The sequence below is a fragment of the Papaver somniferum genome, chromosome 6 (genome assembly GCF_003573695.1).
Source record: "Papaver somniferum cultivar HN1 chromosome 6, ASM357369v1, whole genome shotgun sequence".
NCBI lineage: Eukaryota > Viridiplantae > Streptophyta > Magnoliopsida > Ranunculales > Papaveraceae > Papaver > Papaver somniferum.
This window is the reverse complement of record NC_039363.1, coordinates 1,849,144-1,870,922: the sequence shown is the minus strand read 5'-3', so window position 1 is coordinate 1,870,922 and position 21,779 is coordinate 1,849,144. Positions and strand designations below refer to the sequence as shown.

The 21,779-nt window shown below is 36.4% G+C and overlaps 1 protein-coding gene across 1 annotated transcript; it reads right to left on the bottom strand.

The window, feature by feature from the left end:
* Positions 1–18,727: 18,727 nt before the first annotated feature.
* Positions 18,728–20,770, bottom strand: LOC113286563 (L-type lectin-domain containing receptor kinase IX.1-like). The gene has a single exon (XM_026535144.1). The coding sequence runs from the start codon at positions 20,768–20,770 to the stop codon at positions 18,728–18,730; it is 2,043 nt and encodes a 680-aa protein (XP_026390929.1).
* Positions 20,771–21,779: the final 1,009 nt, after the last annotated feature.

Genomic DNA, 21,779 nt, shown 5'->3' with positions numbered 1-21,779 from the left:
AAAAAAAAAAAAAATTCTCTTTCGCTCCTTTCGCTTTAAGCTTTTCCTTCCAAGGTCCTTAGTACTCCACTTCGAACCTGCAAATCAAAGACAAAAAGAAACGTAAAAAGGAAAAAAAAATAATAAACCTAAAAAAAATTCTACCTAAGCACAGGTCCGCGTCGGCGGTGCCAAAAACTTGATGTATTTTCAAATGTTGTTGTAGAAAGTGGTAAAAACTAGGTTCTTTCGAACTTGTGAAGGTAACATTTTTTTTAGATTTAATTAAATTGTAAAGAAAATAACAAAGTGATTGAAATATTTTTGGAGGAAACTGGGGCTAAGGATTTCACTTTTCTACCATTTAAATTGATATTTCTAATATTTATTATGCAAATTTTTCCTTTAAAATAATTTTAATTATTGCTAAAACTGATTTTTTTAAAATAATAACTGTAAGTTAAAAGCATGGAATATCAAAAATTCTAAGTCAAGCATAATCCATCAATCAAAATAACAATTATTTAATAAAAATCTTTGGAAAAAAATCCTATATACTCAAGGCAAATAATTAAATAAATTTAATTGCATAAATAATAAAAATAGAAATTACCAATTTTTTATTGGTGGAATTGCTTCCTCCGTCGCCCCAGAGAATAAGTTTAGCTCATCATTGTATAATACATCTCAAAAGATTTTATTAATGCTCACAAGTTGATTACAAATGATGAAATAACAAGAAAATCAATTTATGACCGTCCTTTGCAACACACAAGAAACGTCTGAAAAGAACGGCACATGAGAAGTGCAGTTGACGCTGTTGTGAAACCACGGGAAAGGAATAGGGAATTGTCGCAGTTTAGCGACACTCCTCTATGACTTTCCTGGTTGGTCTTGGTTCTTCGTGTTCTTAGCTGAGCAGCAGCAGAACTCTTCTTGCTGTCGACCCTTTTCCTTCGATTCTCTCGGCTCTAACTCTCTCCCAATGACTTCCTCACCCTTCCAAACTCCTTTGCCTTGTATTTATAGTGTTTTAGGACCAAAATATCCGACCATTACTTGCGTATATTCTCCATTTAATCCGTCATTGCTCGCTTCCCTTAGTTAACGATAATTTCCAATTATAACTTTGTCACACGTAAACTTTGATCCTGCACGCTCTAGTAAGCTTTATACATGCCTCATAAGTCATCCAACTCCTCCAAAACACTTCCATGCACAACCAAAACACACACAACACCGTGTACAGGCCGTGTTCACTCCGTGCAGCTCTGTTTTGAGCTCGAGAATCAAATCGATATTTCCATCCAATTCCGATCAAATTCGACACCCAAACTATCTTCCTTAGGCTAAATCACATCTTTCTACCAAAATTCAGCCATTGAATCGACCTACCACTACTTCATTTCTTCGATCGAAAATTCTCGTGTGTGTGAACATTTTTCCCGCCAATTTTGAGAATTTGAATTGTTGAAGAAGGTTCCCCTTATCCTGGACTGGGGTGCGAATAGCAGATGCCTTGGGGGTGACCTGGGAGTGCCCCTTAGTAATTAGGTTACCCCTTATCCAAACTTCGGAGTCCGAATAACACGTGTCCTCCGGGTGCCAAAATCAACTTTTCCAGCCGAATTTTCTTAAAATATTTATTTCCAAAAAAATACCTACAAATACATAAAATAACAAAATTAGTACAAAATCGAGTGCCAACAATATATAGTATTGAGAACAAATTGGACACAAAAATGTTTCTATCAACAGCAGTTGGAACAAAAAGGACAAGAGGAAGAGGAAGAAGATGAGGAAGAGATGCAAGATCTACAAATTGTTCCCGTTGAAGAGAAAAGGAAGTCGAATCCGCCGGATCCTAGATATTCACACATTCCCCCTGATGATTTGTGTTTGTCACCAGTGAGCTCAACTTATGGTACTCCAATTGATAGAGGGGCAATATTATTTGGCTATAAACACTCATGGGCTTGAAATATCTATGCGACAAAGGTATTCTTAAATTCATTCTTAACTAGTAAAACAAGTTTAAGATGTTGTAGACATATGTTTCGTTAAGTATTAATAGTGTGATGTTATTTTTGTAGGTTCATAATGATGCAATTCGTCTTATTCTTCGTCAAAAGGCTTCCAAATGGGATCTTTCGAATGAGTATCAAGAGTTTCAGAACAAGGTTAAAGAATGTGTGTTATGGAGAGCCCTTGAGTTGGCACATGAGGACTTTGACACTGTTGCCGTTTCTGCATTTCTAGAGAGGTATTATCCGGAGATATATACCATGCATCTTCCATTTGGAGAGATGGAAATTACTCCCGATGATTGCATGAGAATCACCGGCCTACCAGTGGAAGGTAAATGTCTTTGAGAATGCTACAACCAATCGATGAGTTATGAAGATCTTCAGGCATTGACTCTAAAGTGTCTAGGATGGGATCCAAGAAACGCCCAATGTGAGTTTAGACGTTCCGTGAAGGAACCTAAACGTGGAGATGAGTATAATCCAAAGGAAGAAAATGGAGCTTCGAAGAAGATGGTGAAGAAATTCAATATGGTAAGGTTGAAGGAAGCATTTGCAGATACATCTAAGAAGGTAAAGAGCGGACGGTTGGTGATGGACGAGGAGAATCTTAAGAACCATGTCACTGCTTATTGGTTATATCAGTTAGGAACTGTTACTTTCCCCGACACTTCTGGAAATAGAGTGGATGCGCATTATCTACAGCTTTGGAAGGACCTCAATGTGATCAAGAACTAATCTTGGGCTACAGGGGTGCTTGCATTTATTTTAGGAGAAATGAGCAAAGGGTCGAGAATTAAGACAACTCGAATTGGAGGTTACCTAACTCTTATTCAGGTGACCTTCTGCATTGTTACTTAACTCTTATTCGCTAAGATTTTCTGTTTCCAATTCAATTTCATTATGTGTTTAATATTTTTGTTTTTCACATAGGTTTGGATCTACGACCACTTCCCTTCACTGAAATTGGATATGGAAAAGAAACCTTATCCCTATGACCAACCTACAGCAGGAAAATGGGTGTTTTGGGAAGTCTAAAGAAGAGCAGTTGGCTTCGTTGAGGGAAAAATTGGATATTTTGACGGTGAAAGATGTGGTATTTCACCCATACACGGTACCCGATGATGAAGAGGTATCTGAAGACGAAATACAAGGTTACTTAGTCGTCTCGGGTTACTACAGACCAATTTGGTATCCTAACGGCTACACAATCTATAATCCAAAGAGAGTACTAAGACAACTTTCTTATGTCCAAATGGATGCAGACGTGGAGAAGGAAAATTTCGAGTTGCAGGTTTGAAGAACAAAGAACACCGAGAACTATTTTATCCCAAAATACGAACCAACTCCTACGGTAGAACATTGGAATGATTTAATGAAGTACTTCATACCTGGAGGTGATTCTGTACCTTGTGGTAAAGATGTAAATGCATGTGAAGAAGATTACCTAGAGTGGTATCGAGAGATTAGTCATCCTTTTGTGATTAGTAAAGAACAACAAGCTCGTACTGATAAGGCGAAGGCGAAGGAAAATGACAGGAAGGCTAAGAGAGTTCAGAAGGAGATGTCTATTTGTGGAGAAGAAGCCGTTCTTTTATGGGATAATGTAGTAAGAAAATTTATTCTCTTTATACTTTAAGTTGTTACAAATTATAGAAAATATATTTAATTGTGGTTAAAATTTGAATCAGGTGAAGAAGGGTAAGAAATTGATGACTAGAATCCGTAGTGGAGAGTCGACGTCGGCAGAGGAACAAACCGTGCTCCATGGCTGATGTGGTTGTAGATTGTGGTAAATAAGTGATTCGATTCTCGAACTTGTGAAGGATTTTTTTAGACTTAAATTAAATTAAAATAAAAAACTCAATTAATTAAAATTGTTTCAAAAATAGTAAGAACATACCAAGACTTTGGATTCCACCATTGACCAATTAAGTAATAAATTCTAATCAATATTCATGTAATTCTTTATTTTAAAACGATTCTAATATTTTTCCTCTAGTAGATTTTTGAAGTAATAGTTGTAATCACAAAACATGAAATATCAAAAGTTTTAAAACCAAGCATGCTCCATCAAAACAATTCACAACAACTCAATAAAAATCAATTATTCTTTTAAGTTCTATGCAAATAATCATGTAAAATAATTGCAATAAATAATTAAAATATAATTATACCACTTTTCATTGAACAATGGCTTCCTATGTTGCCTAAGCTAAAGGATTTAGCTCCTCATATTAATCACTTGCTCAAAATACATGTTTATAGCTCAAAAAGTGTTTACAAGAGTTGAAACAATAGAACAGAAAAAGTGCAACAGAAATAACTGTTGCAAAGGGCTGTTAAACTATTGCAGCAAAGGAAAAGATGACAGCCTAATTAACTGGTGTGATATAATGTCTTTCACAACGTTTTTCCATTCGATACGTTGTTCTTCCCTTTGAAAACGTTGTTATTTCCTTCGCGACGAAGTTCTTCAGTTTCTTCTTCCTGCAGCAGCACATACGATCTCTGCAACTCCTTGTTATACGTCTCTACAGCCTATGCTCGGTACCTAATAACTTGATATCCTTTCTGGACTCGACCCAACTCTCTTATATAGCCAACAGGACACAACAATCCGAGTTATCTTCAATTATTCTTTTCTTTTTTTCTTCTGCCAAAAGTTACGGGACTTCACTTCTACGCGTCTACTGTGAGTTCGTGCTCTTCCCAAACTCTTTATTATATATATCAAATCTTCAGAAACTCTTATATGTGCTTTGGTCACGCTTTAATTCCGAAATTGAATCAAACAGGACCCGAGCTCTTCTCTTCTCTATGTTTTGCTTCTCCGACCTATCCAGTCCAATACGTTCGACCCAAACGCACACATAGACCCTTTTTAGCCTTAACAGGCCTAGCCCAAGATAATTCAGCGATTGAATCTCTTTAAATCACGAACGATCAAATCAAACCAAAATCTGGTTCGCTGAATTCCATTTTCCCGCCAAAAATCTTATTTGAATTTTGAAGAATAAGAGGCGCCCCTACCCAAAACGCTGGTGCCTTTAACAATTGGTTGCCTTGGGGGTGCCCTTATCCAAATGATTGGTGCCTTTATCAATTTCTCTTGGGTGCCTTTAGTAATTTTTATGGGGCGTTTTCCGCACTTTTTAGGGGTTCCTCCGAGGTATTTCTGGGATGTCTCCAACATACTACTGGGATGCTTCCGGTACGTTATCTACGGAGGTCCAAATGCCACATTTTTAGCCAATTTCGCCGCAAAATCTTATTTTTCCAAAAAACACCTAAAAATAAATAAAATAACTAAATAAGTACAAAATCGAGCACTAACACTATATGCAATTGAGATATATTAGACACATAAATGCTATCAAATACCCCCAAACTTATTATTTGCTAGTCCCGAGCAAGTCTAAAACAAAAATAAAATCCTAACTCACTTTCACAGGCATCGTCGATTGCATTTAGCGTATGCAATAAGCATTTAAACCCCTAGGTGGCCCTAGTGGACGAGTTATAGTCTCGGGAGGGCTTACCAGAGATATACCCACAAAATATTTACTCCAGACCCTAGATAGTTACGCAGAATCTTAGAAAGCACTAAATAACCTCCTTGGTAGGCATACTTAGTGATTACTAGAGGAAGTAACCTGATGCTAAATTCCAATTGTTGTACACGAGCTTGCTCTCAAGCATACTAAAATTCATATATAAGTGACAGAGCTCTACTAAGATAGTTTCACTATGGACATCATATTCGGAGTCAACAAATCATATGGATAGATTAAGAGATGTATATAGAAAAACGTATATGGTTTTGATGTTGACTAAGTGAACGGTGTTTCTAATATCTGTCTGAAGGCCACTGCCAAAACGAACCTATCCTAATGGACTGAAATACTGGTCTGACTAATATCTACACACTGGCATATACAAGGGAACCAGTGGTCGATAAACCTAATTCTAGATCAACTCGTCTGGCATATACAAGGGAACCAGCGGTCGATTTATTGAACACACATTTTTTTTATTTTTTTTAAGAACTAAAAACATGATTAGATCTTGTGCATCCAAAAGCATGCTTCTTGTCAGCAGATTACATGGTAATTCCCGTGGATCCTGCATTCCACGCTTGTTTAGGCGGCGGAGACAGGGAGAACAGACACATATTGTTATCCAAGTGTTAATGTTTATTCCGATTGGTTTATTGGTCTGGTCTTTTTTTTTGGCATCTCAATCACTCTAATTCACCCTAGCAGTGGTAACAACTTGAATATTGAGCCCCACCTATTCACCCAGAGAAACATAGTTTAAAAATAAAATAGAAATAAAATAAAAACAAAAATGAAAAAGGACTCAACGAGATATGGCGAAACTCTGATGTTATTTCTAACAGCTGAGCTCCGTGCTTTTATGAATAGAGTGTTTAGATGTTTCCATCTATTCAGATTGGTTCCTCAACTCCTAAAACCAAAATGCTTCCATCCACTTAGATTGGTTAGTGTCATCCTTAATAAGCATAAATTTCTAGGCTCTGGAGTTTATTTATTGTGCAACTAAAATTTTTCTCCCATACCCCCAAACTTAAATCTAACATTGTCCCCAATGTTCTAAACATGAAATTAAAAGCATGAACAAGGAGAAACTGTTACCATTTGAAGCGAAAGGATTAAGGAATGATATTACCTAGTTGCATGAGAATGGGTTACCTCCCAAGAAGTGCTAAGTTTAAAGTCTTCAGCCGGACATAAGTACCACAAAATGGATAATTACCCTTTCAAATCATATATCAATAGTCGAAACAACTGCGGTATAACAAAACCAAGTAAAACTGCCACTAGTATGAGACAAATGCTCAGGATCAGAAAAATGAGCATACAGAGCACAACCTGATTTAAAGTTTCTCTTAAGATAACTGGATTTAGCTGGGGTGCCCACTTGATATTCATATGAATGTCTTGACAAACAGATTCATCCGAAAAACGAGTTTCTATTATATGGATTTTCTCCTGGACAGTATCAGGAGGATCGGGTTGTAGCTTCTGAATAGACTCCAGTAATATCTCAGACGCACATGGCTCAAGTCCCAAGTTAGGGACTTCTTATGGGGATACTTGACGATCACAAGAATCATCACTACCCCCAAACTTAGGGTTTTCAGTGCCTCTACATAGTCTAGTCACAATATTCCTAATTTCTAGACCATCGGGTTCTTGAAAAAGGTCAATTTCTTTCTCTAAGTTTTAATCAGGTGTTTCATCCTCTACTTGCTTCATATATGCTATGGTCCACTCTAAAGCTCCCTTATTTTCTTGAAGCACGGTCGCTGGCCTATTCTCCTGATCACTATCCAAATCGGAAGCTACAATCACAGGAAAAGACTCGGGTGCGCCTAAAAATGTATAATTAGGCTCCAACTTAGGAGGCTCTTTTGAATAAGGTATTAGGGTACGCTTAGAGACTAGTAATGGTTCGAACCTATCTTTCCATATATCAATATCTAACATAGGAATAGAATCCAACAGAATATTCACTTGTTCAATATTGCTATCATCGTCGAAATCCAGGCTAAAATGGGATACACAACTCTCTAATGGATCTCTAATACGATGTTTGGTACTTACTCCTGAACTAAGGTTTCTATCATGTTCACCTCTTGAGTGCATGTGTTATCTAGCTCAGAATGTAGCTTATTTACATTAAAAATATTCAGCTCAATAGTCATATTACCAAAGGATAAATTCATGATACCATTTCAACAATTTATGATTGCATTAGACGTAGCTAAAAATGGGTGACCTAAAATCACAGGTATCTGGTTCTCTGGGTCAGGGACAGGTTGGGTATCTAGGATAATGAAATCCACATGATAAATTAACTTGTCGACCTCAATAAGAACATCCTCTATCACAGCACGAGGAATTTTGACAGACCTATTAGCTAACTGGAGTGTTATCTTGGTAGGTTTCAGTTCACCAAGTCCTAGCTTTAAGTACACATGGTATGGCAGTAAATTCACACTGGCTCCTAAGTCAAGTAATGATTTTTCTACCCGGTATTTTCCTATTGTGCAAGCAATGGTAGGGGCACCTGGGTCTTTATACTTAGGAGTTGTGGTGTTCTGAATAATCAAACTTACATGACTAGCTAAAAAGTCATTTTTAGGGACACTAAGCTTTCACTTTCGGGTACACATATCCTTAAGGAACTTGGAATAAGCCGGTAGTTTCCTAATTGCTTCTAGTAACGGAAGGTTTATGGTAACTTTCTTAAAAACCTCCATTATGTCATTAAAGTTGGATTCACTTTTTGTTGGTACTAATATCTGGGGAAATGGGGCTCTTGGGAAAAGGACGGGCTCAACAGGACCCTCATTGGTCTCTTTAGAGACTCTATCAGTCTCTTCATTCTCTGGCTCAGAAGGGTGAACTACAACATGTTCACTATCAAGTACGACAACCTTGTTGTCAACTTTCTTTCCACTCCTAAGGGTTGTAACATAATTCACATGATCATATGATCTTCCTTCTATTTCATGAACTCCTCTAGGATTAGGTTGTGTCTGACTAGGAAAACTTCCATTATCCTTCTCACCTAGAATTTTAGCCATTTGGTCAACTTGAAGATCTAACCTATAAATAGCCTTGTTATTATTTTGCAAATTATGATTGGTTTTCTCCTGGCTCTTTAATAACACTTGTTGGGTTTGTGCGAACATATCTTGGCTCTTTTGTAGTATACTAAGAGATTCCTCTACGCTAGTTAGTCTATTCTCAGAAGGAATCTAGAACTGGGCTTGACCTGAAGAATTCTTACTATAACCAAAACCTGGGGGAGGTTGAGAATTAATAGACTGGTCTTGAGTGTGGCCCTTAGACCAAGAGAAATTAGGATGGTTTCTCCAACCAGGGTTGTAGGTTTCTGAGTACGGGTCAAACCTCTGACGGTTCTCGAATCTAGTGTTATTATAAAGAGCATTGGCTTGCTCTTCAGTATTCTGGACTTACAGAAAAGGATCCACTCTACCACTATTGTGACCTAATTCCAAAGATTCTAACCTCTTTGCTATAATAGCTAATTTGGCATCATACTCATAAGATCCTTCTACCCTAACATTTCCTCTATTTAGAAGAATTATTTTCTTGGGCTCCCTATTATTTTCCCATTGCTGGGTCTTTTCAGCGATTTCATTCAACAATGTCATCGCCTGATCAACAGTTTTATTTTCTAACCCACCAGCACATAAAGAATCAACCATGGTAGTTGTCGAATAATCTAAACCCTCATAAAGGATCTGAACTATCCTATCGGTCCCTAAACCATGTTGAGGACTTTGGGATAACAATTCATTAAACCTTTCCAAATACCTATATAAAGATTCTCCCTCTTGTTGAGAAAAAGTACAGATCTGCGTCCAAATAGATGATATTTTGTGTCTAGGGAAAAATTTCTGTAAAAAGGAAGATGTAAGTTGGTCATAAGTTTCAATTGACTCATGAGGCAAACTGTATAGCCAAGATTTGGCTTTATCTTTTAAGGACAAGGGGAATAACCTAAGTTTCAAAGCATCATCATCTATGTTTCTAATTCGTAGAGTACTACAAATTTCCTCAAAATCCCTAATATGAAAATAAGGGTTTTCATTTTATTTCCCTAAAAAGATTGGAATCATCTGTATGGTCCCAGGTTTTAATTCACAAGTTACCTCAGTTTCAGCTAACTTGATACATGAAGGACGAGAGGTCCTAGTTGGGTTTAGCAAAGCTTTCAAAGTCGTCATTTCTGGCGCTATCGGAGTATTAGGGATCCTTAACCGGGCCTTTCGAAAACATGACTCTCTAAGTTAAGGTAATCAAGATTCTTAGAACTATTAGGTTCTTCCCTAATGAATCGACCTAAAGCGTCTCTTTTACGTTCTGACATACAAAAGAATATGGAAGGAAGTTCTAAGAAACCACAAAGCAAGGATGACTCAACCAAATCAAACCTATTGATTTATAGCAAACAAAAAGCAAGATGGCTCCACTTAGATTGTTTCTAGACCATCTTCTATCTTTCGAAAGGTAATTTGTTGCAATTTGAGCACACCTCTCTGGAATCAATCTAAGTTAATGTAAGAGAAACATAAGCGAGGGAAGCTCAATGGATCTTTGATAACCAAGGCCTCACCGGCGTTAAAAGGCGACACACTTCAACTTCTAATAACCATCATGAACTTCAAAGTATGCTTAAAGAGCGACCAATATTTTTCGAATGATTTTCCTACCAAGATCGTTACCCTATCGGTCTTGTTCTATTCAAATTTTAGGCTTGGGTACGCGTTTGGTATCGTTTTCCTAAAACGGGCAGGAAGAGAACGGTGATGAAATCCGAACTCTTATCTTGTATGGGGAGGCCTTGCCCTTTACTAGAAAATTAAATGTCCGTATTCAGTCCTCAACATATATGCATAAGAAGGAATACAGTAAACCCGCTAACAGGGGATTCGCGGGTTGTTCGAATGTTACCTTCCGTACCAGACGGGCGATGAACCGTTGTAGTCGACTCTGGCCACCGACTCCGATGTGAGTGTGGAAACCTGAGGGGCCGAGACGATATCGTAATCGTTGTCCTTCCCTGTGCAATTTATAATTAAAACTACCCTTCCGTAGGGTATAAAAAAATAATGTCTAAAAAGTCCACAATGTCCAAAAAGAAGAGAAAAATTACAAAATAATAAACCCTAAACAGTTTTTGTCTAAACAAGAAAAATAAACAAAACCCCAAAAGATAAACAACTAAAAAAATGTCTTCTTTTCCGTTCTTTTCGCTTTTAATCTTTATCTCAAGTCTTTAAGCAAATCACCAAATCCGTAGGATCACTTTCTTTTATGCTCCAAACCTGTAGACAAAAGAAAAATACCAAAAAAAAATACCCAAAAACGTAAAATAGAACTAAAATATTAAAAACCTAAAAAAAAGAAAAATAAATCTAAAACTCTAAAAACAAGTCCGCGTCGGCGGCGCCAAAAGTTGATGTGGTTGTAGATTGTGGTAAATAAGTGATTCGATTCTCGGACTTGTGAAGGATTTTTTTAGACTTAAATTAAACTAAAACAGAAAACTCAATTAAATAAAATTGTTTCAAAAATAGTAAGAAAATACTGAGACTTTGGATTCCACCATTGACCAATTAAGTGTTAAATTCTAATCAATATTCATGCAATCCTTTCTTTTAAAGCGATTCTATTATTTTGCCTCTAGTAAATTTTTGAATTAATAGTTATAATCACAAAGCATGAAACATCAAAAGTTTTAAAACCAAGCATGCTCCATCGAAACAATTCACAACAACTCAATAAAAATCAATTATTCTTTTAAGTTTTATGCAAATAATCATGTAAAATAATTGCAATAAATAATTAAAATAGAATTATACCACTTTTCATGGAACAATGGCTTCCTCCGTTGCCTCGGCTAAAGGGTTTAGCTCCTCATAATAATCACTTGCTCAAAATACATGTTTATAGCTCAAAAACTGTTTACAAGAGGTGAAACAATAGAACAGAAAAATTGCAACAGAAATAATTGTTGCAAAGGCGCTGTTAAACTGTTGCAGCCAAAGAAAAGATGACAGGCTGATTAACTGGTGTGATATAATGTCTTTCACAATTTTTTTCCCTTCGAGAAGTTGTTCTTCCCTTTGAAAACGTTGTTATTTCCTGTGCGACGAAGTTCTTCAGCTTTTTCTTCTTCTTCCTGCAGCAGCACATACGATCTCTGCAACTCCTTTTCCTACGTCTCTACAGCCTCTGCTCGATCCCTACTAACTTGATATCCTTCGTGGACTCGACCCAACTCTCTTATATATCCAACATGACCCAATAATCCGAGTTATCTTCAATTATTCTTTTCTTTTTTTCTTCAGCCAAAAGTTACGGGATTTCACTTCTACGCGTCTTTTGTGAGTTCGTGCTCTTCCCAAACTCTTTATAAGATATATCAAATCTTCAAAAACTCTTATATGTGCTTTGGTCACGCTGTAATTCCGAAATCGAATCAAACAGGACTCGAGCACTTCTCTTCTCTCTGTTTTTCTTCTCCGACCTATCCAGCCTAATACGTTCGACCCAAACGCACACATAGACCCTGTTTAGCCTTAACAGGCATAACGCAAGAGAATTTGACGATTGAATCTCTTTAAATCACGAACAATCAAATCAAACCAAAATCTGGTTCGCTGAACTCCATTTTCCCGCCAAAAATCTTATTTGAATTTTGAAGAAAAAGAGGTGCCCCTATCCAAATCGCTGGCGCCTTTAACGATTGGTTGCCTTGGGGTGCCCTTATCCAAATGATGGTTCCTTTATCAATTTCTCTTGGGTGCCTTTAGTAATTTTTCTGGGACGTTTTCCGCACTTTTTCGGGATTCCTCCGAGGTATTTCTGGGGTGTGTCCAACATACTTCTGGGGTGCTTCCGGTACGTTATCTACGGAGGTCCAAATGTCACATTTTTAGCCAATTTCGCCGCAAGATCTTATTTTTCCAAAAATACCTACAAATAAATAAAATAACCAAATAAGTACAAAATCGAGCACTAACACTATATACAATTGAGATATATTAGACACATAAATGAGTCTATGAATGGCCAGTGGGAGGAACTTATATCTCAGAGAATGATGGAGGAGAGTCGGTCTAAGCAATTGAAGAGGGGTCAACAACAAGGAGAAGGTTCAAGCCGCGATGCTCGTGGTAAAAGAGTTCAATCCCAAACTGATGAGGGAGTTCAACACAACATTCGTGGTAAAAGAGTTCGTCGTACTAGTCATTATTGAATCCTTTCTTTTCTTTTAGTTTCAAAAAACATCTTAGTTAGGATTTTGTGTTTTTTGAACAATTAGTTACGGAGTTTGGTATGTATAACACTTTTATATTATTAAAATTTGGTTTGTGTTTCAATTTTATATTTGGTTCATAAGTAGTGTGCAACATTATCTTGAATGAAAAGGCTACAGGGTACTTCAACCACTCGTGCATCATGTTGATCAGACCCATCAGAAGTTCAACTTGGAAGCAACATTAATGTTTATGAGCAAGAAATCCCACATAACACCATCAAAAGCAACAATCTTCAGTAGTGTCATTCTCATATCTTTGTCAACCCAAGCGGCAAGACAAATGATATACCACAAGTAGATGAAAGACGAGAATGATACGATGGAGTATCCAATTCATAATCTACCACAAGAAAGTTTATATGGCAGCACGATGATTTTGCATAGCGAGATAAGTATCGATAAACTATGAAGCTTTTTCATATGCATTATTTTAATGAGTAATACTCATCACCAATAAAGAAGAAAAAGGACTATAAGATCTCTATAACAGGCTGATAAGACCCATTCAAGCAAAAGATGATGAAATACTAATGAGCACGATAAAATCAAGTAAAAATGAGCACGATAAGTGCAAAAAAATATGATAAGACCTCATCAACGGGAAAAATAGGATCTTATTCAAATATAGTCAAAACCTCTCTAGGAGGCTGGGTACCCAATTTTGGTGTGCACCCTAGTTCACATATAATGCAAGAGGTAACGATATGACTTATCGCACGTCATGTTGGGAAACCCTATCTAGTAGATGGATCAGAGGAAATCAACCTTGGTTAATGAGATAAGTCGACATATAAGCATATCCGTCAGGAATTGTTGAGTAAACAACTCGACGATATCTGGCATAGGGTGTAAAAACCTGTTTCAGTTAGACATAGTCCTGGAAGTGATATATTCGGTCCCTAATAAACCCCACTAATGGTGTGATCTCATAACCAAGAGTGTTATCAGCAAAGGCATAAGAGATCATGCTAACACTAATTGTCGGCATAACCATACGGCAGGAGCCCAACTATATCAGTTACGGTTTATCTTCCTCGAAGGGGCGGTTAGGGGAAATATAAAGGGACGACACCGTTCAATATTATGGGGCTTTTTAATCACTGGAGTATTTAGGTCAGTCGCACTGTCGCATAAATTCCTGTAGAGGCAATAATACTAGAACAACTCCTGAAGATACGATGATACTACGATAAGGAGAGATCAAAGGACAATGACTCGCAAGATCACATGGAAGTGCGATCTTGTCTCCAAAAATAATAAAACCCCGAGGAAACAATAGAAGACCTACAAAATACTGGAGATGCAAAATAAGACCTTAACTAGGGGGCACGATAAAACCTCAAATTTGATAAGGCGAGGTCAATGAACTATTACTTACAAAGATTACATAGGCGTTTGCGACTTCGTCGACGGGCTAGGTCATTGAACTATAAATATTATTAGCCTTGTCCAAGATAACTAAGAAACACAAAAGAGCAAAAGCAAAAATGAAATGAAGAAAAATATGCAAATGAAAGTGAAATGAATAAAGAATCTAAGAGAAAATAAAATATCATGCTAAGGTATGAGATTACAAACCCTAAAACAAAATGAAAAGGAAATATGCTCCCACTAGTAAAAAAAATGATGTACGGTAACAATTAAAAACTGTTACTGTATTATTTCTATAACAGTTTTAGTTTGTTCTACGGTGTTACTAAAGCCTTTGTTAGGGAAAGTTTATAAAACCTAATACAGAATGACTATTGAAAGATGACTCATAAATTATAAAACCGTCATTGTTAGTTGTTTTTGGTAAGAGCTTATTCAATATATATGTTGCTGAATAATTTCTACATTAACTGTTTTTTATAAAACTGTTGCTATTGTTTGAGTAACCGCGGAATATTTTTTATTAAAAACGTCATAAAAAATAGTATAAAGTAACGATTTATAATGAAACAACCACCACCTCAACCATTAGCTCCGCCACCTCCTCCACCACCAGCAGTGTCGCAACCATCACCACCACCATTCCACAACGATGAGTTGGGCTTCTTGAGATTAAAATATAAATTCTATAAAAATATCTTCACACGAAAAAGTTGGGCTTTTTGAGATTGAAATATAAATTCTATAAAAGATACTCTCCACAGGGTTCAACCTTGAGACCTATTATGCCTAATTATAACTCTTGACCCACTATTCCATGCTTTGTTTGATTAATGTTATCCATATAAGATACTTATTTTCATTAAACAATAAACTATCGACCTCCAGCACAAGTTGTTTATTATTTTTATTAGATCTAAATTTCTATGAAACCTTAGATAACCATCCATGCGATACATGGCTAGCTCTAGTACATGTAACTAAATCCATAAGTAAATTGTGACATATCGGTCTATAGCTAGGTAATATTTTGAACTAGATTTTTAGATAACTAGTTATGTAGATAAATAATAATAGTTGTTTCATAAAAATGTCATGATAATATCAACTATGGTGCATATTAAATCTGTTACAGTAACATGGGTATGTGGTAACAGTTGATCTAAAAAATATCACGATAATGTCAACTATGGTGACATATTAAATGTGTTACAGTAGCATGGGATATATTAACATTTGATCTAAATAAATATCACGATAATGTCAACTATAGTAACATATTAAATAACATGGGTGTATAGTAACACTTATTATAAAAACTGTTACAATTATTTAACAACCTAAGATAACAAGTAATTTATGAACTTTTACCGTATAAAATCTAGAACTATTACTAAATGTAACTTTTCTACTAGTGTCGTGAAAACAAGAGGAATGAAAGATATTGCAGAGGTATAAAATAAGCATTAAAGAGACATCCTCTCGCAAAGATAAGTATTATGAAACTTCAAAAAAAATCTTATTGCATATGAAATGCTTACAAGTCTAGCATGTTATTAATATTTGAGTAAATTTCAATATTACTACATTTATGATATGGGTGTGCGATATATACTAACAATGCAGGAGCAAATAGAAAATGAGGCAATGAATGTGCGACAAGCAATGGCCATGTCATATCTAAATTCTCCCGGCATAATGAGCTAAGTAACAAGCATTAATGCTATCTATATGACTCAATTCGCTAATTAAACGTCTTTCATTATTTTATATATTTTATGTTTGTTGATACTATAACTTTATGGCTTGCGATGCTTCTTGTTAACATCAAGGATTTATACTTCTTATTTCACATAAGATTCCGTGCGACCAAGCTTCTCGTGCGATATTTCTCATTTTACTACATCGGGAATTGATATCTATTATCGCATAATTCAAGAGCTAATACTTCATATGCTTCTAGTTTCTTTTTATTAATATTACTTATCCGATACTTCTTATTACTTTACTACTTATTGTTCATGGATTAATACTTCGATACTTGTAATCTTTTCCTCAGTTATTATGCATCATGGACCAATGCTAATATGTTGCGGAGTTATTATTATTTATACTTCTTGAAGATTATATTTTTCATCACGAATATTTTTGTCATGAGAAGACTATTAATGAAAGATACTTCTTATACTTGATATGGATTCTTCGCACTTTTTGTAGATTATTAATTATGGGTACTTCTTGTACTTTGGATTTTTATGGGATCTATTTTATCATGAGAAGACTATTAATGAAAGATACTTCTTATACTTGATATGGATTCTTCGCACTTTTTGTAGATTATTAATTATGGGTACTTCTTGTACTTTGGATTTTTATGGGATCTATTTTTACAAGGAGGTTTGTTTTTTATATACTTTCAAGGATACTTCATCTTTAATATAATTCAAAGAGGGATATTTTATCAATACTTCACTACTTCACAGTAAGATATTTAGCAAGACAGAGGCAGAGGCAATGTTTCACTTTCGTTTCGGATAGTTTCAGTTTATTCATCAACCCAAAGCGAAAGGAGGAATACATACATAGGAAAATGATTCCATACCATATGCAAGCCGAGCCAAGACAAGAATGAAGAACGATACAACGAACTCAAAGGAAGAAGTACTCTACATCAACCACAACATATTCAAAATCACAATAGGTTATCATCCCTAAAGTTCAAGATCGCCGATCAAAGCATCTCGCTCACATGTTTCATCGTTGATAATCCTTCCCTCGCAGCTAAAGAACAAAGGAAAGTAAATTGTACAAAAACAAGTTTGTATTCTTTATCTTCTTGGTCCGAATCATGTCCAAAGAAAATGCTTGTGTACAAATATCAAGAGTGCTCGATGACAACAAAGTATATCAAGCAAAGGATATCTCGCAACTTCCAACTCAACCAACATCGCCCACTAGCATCAGTTCCAAGGAGTCCTCGCATAGACTTGACACGATCCAAGCCACTCTGTCACCACGTATTTTGCTCCAAAAGCTACACCAAGACGGATTTTTTTTCTTAAAGATCGGTGTTCAAGCAATACTCAAGAAAAAAGAAGCAAAATGTGAATACAAAGTATCTCACTTGACACGTGGCGTCATCTTACAATAGTAGCAACTTAATAATATAAGATCACCTTTACCTAGCTTAGTTAGCTTAACTTGTAAACAAAGGATATAAATGTAATTTTCATTTCACAACCCTGATACTTAAGGAAAAAGTCCAAGAGAGAGAAAGGGAAACCATTATTATTGTCTACTTCTTCTCTTTCATCCTCCACCATCATTGAGATCCAGAGCTCTACCAAAAACTCATTAATGGAATCACATGTAACACAAAATTCATATAGTGAAGAACTATGAATGTATTCCCATTATAGAACCATGTAAAAATTGAGTGTCCCCTTTCCATTTTTTGCACTTTTATCTTATTTCTCATGGTGAATGATGCTTAGATCTAGGATTGGAGATTTGGGTGTGGCTTGTAGATTTTCCCGCGGTTACATTACTAATTAAGAACCCATCTCAGTTTTTAATTATACCTCGTTCTTTTGTATTGTGAATTTTTTGATAGGGTTTGATATCAAGTCTTAAAGCTAGCATTACTTCTATAAAGATCTTTGGGTTGCATTTATCGTGTAGTGACGTCCTAAATAAAGGTAAAATCAGAGAATCTCAACTTAGAATATAGTACCAATTGTGTGCGAAATCTCGGAACCTTACATATGTTTGAGAGAAAACGTGTACCACTGGCCACTGCTTAATCGCAAGAACATGCAGCAACAATTGGGATCCTTCAAGGTGAACCCATTGAGGGGTCTAGCTACAAGAAAATGGACGTCGTCACTGCTGAGGATCAGTAGGAAGTAAGAACAGGAAAATTGACCTCATTAAAGCTTGTATTATTTGTTTGTTTTATGCATGTGTGAAATGAAAAATATTCCTCGAGATTTTTTTTTGAACACACAACCTTGAAATCTCGAGTCCGTTTCTTGAGAAATCTAGCTTTTGGTGATAACGTATGCGAGGCTCAATAAGGTGTTCTTTAGTCTTCAAAATTATTCGTACTAAAGAGAAAAATTGGTCCTTTTCGTATTATTCGCTGTCATCCCATCAGTATATCCGTAACAACAGAGGATGACGGAACATGACACACATATGGTACTGCTGGATGACATACCAGAAACAAACGTTGCTTTCTCTCCATCCGTCTTTCTTGACAATAGTTCATGCTCGATTGAAAGTACAATAATGCATTTGAAAGAATTTATGGTCTTAGTCAATACTCAAAAGGGTCCTTCTTCGTATCTTTAATAACATGCATGCACACCAAATAAAAGAAAAGAAAAAAAAAACAAGTGAAAGAAGAAGAAGAAGAGACAACGTTTCTTTAATTACAATAAAAAAATACAGTTGTTACACCAATACTATCTCCCCGTGAGTGTATTGGTAAGACCAGTTAATGATGGGAAGTAAGGCGCGGAAGCTTTTGCTTGATGATATACCGGATTTGGTAATTCAAGTGGAAGTTTAGGCAGTGGAGATTCAAATTTAAGAACACGAATCACTTGAGTTGCCAAAGGCCTTAGTTCAGAATTGGGATGAGCACACCACAATCCTACAACCATTAACTGTTCCATTTCTAACTCATTGAACTCCGTACTTAATCTTTCATCAGCTGCTTCCAAGAGCTTTCCACCTCCGTAAAGACCCCAAACCCACTCTACTAGTGAGACCCGCGTTGTTGCTTCAACCGGCCTTCTCCCACAAGCAATCTCAAGTGCAACGATACCAAAACTATACACATCGGATTCCTTACTTGATTTACGTGTCTTAAAACATTCAGGTGCTAAGTATCCCCTTGTTCCTGCTACAGCAGTTGTTTTTGATCCTTTCCCGTGATCAACAAGCCTTGCTAAACCGAAGTCCCCGAGTTTGGCGTTAAATTCCGAATCTAGCATTACGTTACTTGTTTTAATATCTCTGTGAAGTACACATTGTTCCCAATCTTCATGTAGATATGACAATGCAGAAGCTAAACCAAGAGCTATTCTGTACCTGGTTTCCCAGTTAAGAATGTTTACCCCACGAAATAAATGTTTATCGAGGCTACGGTTTGGCATGAATTCGTACACAAGAAGTAACTCATTTTTTTCGTGGCACCAACCTATGAGCTGAACCAGATTTCTATGTCGTAATTGGCTAATAATCTTCACTTCCGACTGGTATTCTTTTTTTCCTTGTCTCGAACCTTGTGAGACCCTTTTAACAGCTACATTTAAGTTTAGATCTCTCAGGAACCCTTTGTACACTCCTCCGAATCCACCCTCTCCCAGTTTTCCTCCCTCATCGAAGTTATATGTTGCATAAACCAGTTCACTGTATGAGAACCTTTTTGGTCCGGTTCCTGCGTAGTCCATTGAAAAGTCGGCATTATTTCTAGTATCACCCGTAACTCTCCTTGAGTTACGCCATTTCTTCCAGCAGATGAACAAAGCAAAACCAAGCCCACATGCTGAAACACCCAGGATAACACCAAGACCAACCGCCAATTCAGTTGCAATACCTTTCCCTTTACCATCAATTCGTCCTTTACCATCAGTTCGTCCTTCACCAGTTTTCTTATCAATTAGTTCTGAAGTGGAATTGAATTGCCAGGAAAGGAGTCGATGAATTTCAGTTCTCCTGCCAGTGGCCGCTGAAAATCCAACAGTAATCCGCTCTGGTAGAATATTGCTTAGATCAACAACATGATTCAAAGTAGGACTCCCATTGAAAACAGGGTTCTCAGAATAAGTTAGAAAAACACTCAAGTTTTTAGTATTAGAATTATAAGTTACCCAAGCATTAGCTTTTCTTCCATCCCTTATACTACCTTGTTCCATTGACACAGTAGCCTCTGATACTACCGAGTTAACGTTGATACCAACATGGTCTGAACTTGGATCGAAACTGTTTTCAAAACTGTCAAACTCAACCGCAACAATTTGATTTGTCGCCAAATTCTGTTTAGATATGTTCGAAGTCAATAAGCCCAGATCTCCACCCGAAGAATTTGGAGGAATTTCAGACCCGAATGGTGCAAGAAAAAAAGCGAAACCGTCCCCAGCAGATTTCATATTAAATCCATCAATGATGAATGAGAAGTGCGTATCAAAGTCTGTCTTCCATCCAGTGGTTGCATTCCAAAGTTGTATAGGATCCGAGAAAATGGCACGGCCTACACTACTACTAAGAGTTGCATTAGCAGAAAAAGTGGCGTTGTTCCTGGTGACTTCAATGAAGCTACCGTTCCTGACGGAGTCTCCTTGTAAATTTATTCGAGGATCATTTGATGTGAAATTTGGGAAGTTAAAGGAGATTGAATTTGTAGGAGCAGGAAGAACTAACAATAATGTAATGAATTCAAAGAAGAAGCAGATTGAAGAATGAAGATGAGTATTTGTAGATAGTTTGTTATAGAAACCCATCGGTACTTATGAATGAACTGTATTGATTATGTAATATATATAGCTTTAGATTGAGGTTTTGATACGACTGGTGGATAGAGACACAAAACGTGTTCACATTTAAAGGAAAATTAAATCAAACCAAAATAAATGAGATTTTCGTCATTTGTCAGATAAAATTCTTTATTGGTCAAAGGAAAATTGATGTAAGGGAGAATTTACGTTGTCGGAATGACCTGTTCAAACGGGTTTATATGTTCTTTTCAGTCTACTATAATAATTTTTTATCAAAAAATAAGTCTACTATAATAAATTTATATTCGTAAGCAAGTGAGTCGCAATGATGATAGTGATGGATCTGTTAGACTCAGTCTTATCATAGAGGTTCACAACCCAAGCCACGTCGCCTATGAAGGGACTCGGTCTTGCGATTGTGAAGTAACAATGGGAGGAAGGATTTCACGCGAGAGAGATAAATTTTTTTAAAAACTAAAAGGTAGGAAATGCCAAAGTAAAAAAACCAGTCCTTCCTAAAGTAATTTTTTCTGCAAGATATTTTTGGTGAGCTTGTGATTTACATGCACCTTCGGCATTCCTGAGATAGTACATTTTAAGAGCTAGTTTAGGCACGTACAATTTTCAAGTAACATCATAATTTGTGAAAGGCTTATCATTAGCCTTGTATTTTTAGGGGTGACTAAAAAGAATTAAGGGCTACTAATTTAAACCCATCTAAGGACGAAGCATAAGGAAGATGCTAATGGGATCCTTTACTTTATGCGCCAACAAATATATTTACTGAAATTCATATATGGCGTGCCCAAGTTTATATGGACCGGTCAAGACTTTGAGATAGTTACATAAACGAGGAAACGAAGTTATCCTCAAAAGACTTGAATAAACCCCACATTCTTAGAAACAAGGATATAGACAAATGAATGTCATTTACCTGGAACCACCATCTAGTACGGGCACGGATTCCTACCTCCTTCCCAACAGGGTTCAACAACCCTCCTAAAAGTAAGTAAAC

What these genes read in the sequence shown, in the direction of transcription:
- LOC113286563 (XM_026535144.1), bottom strand. Translation starts at nt 20,770, where the DNA reads ATGGGTTTCTATAACAAACTATCTACAAATACTCATCTTCATTCTTCA.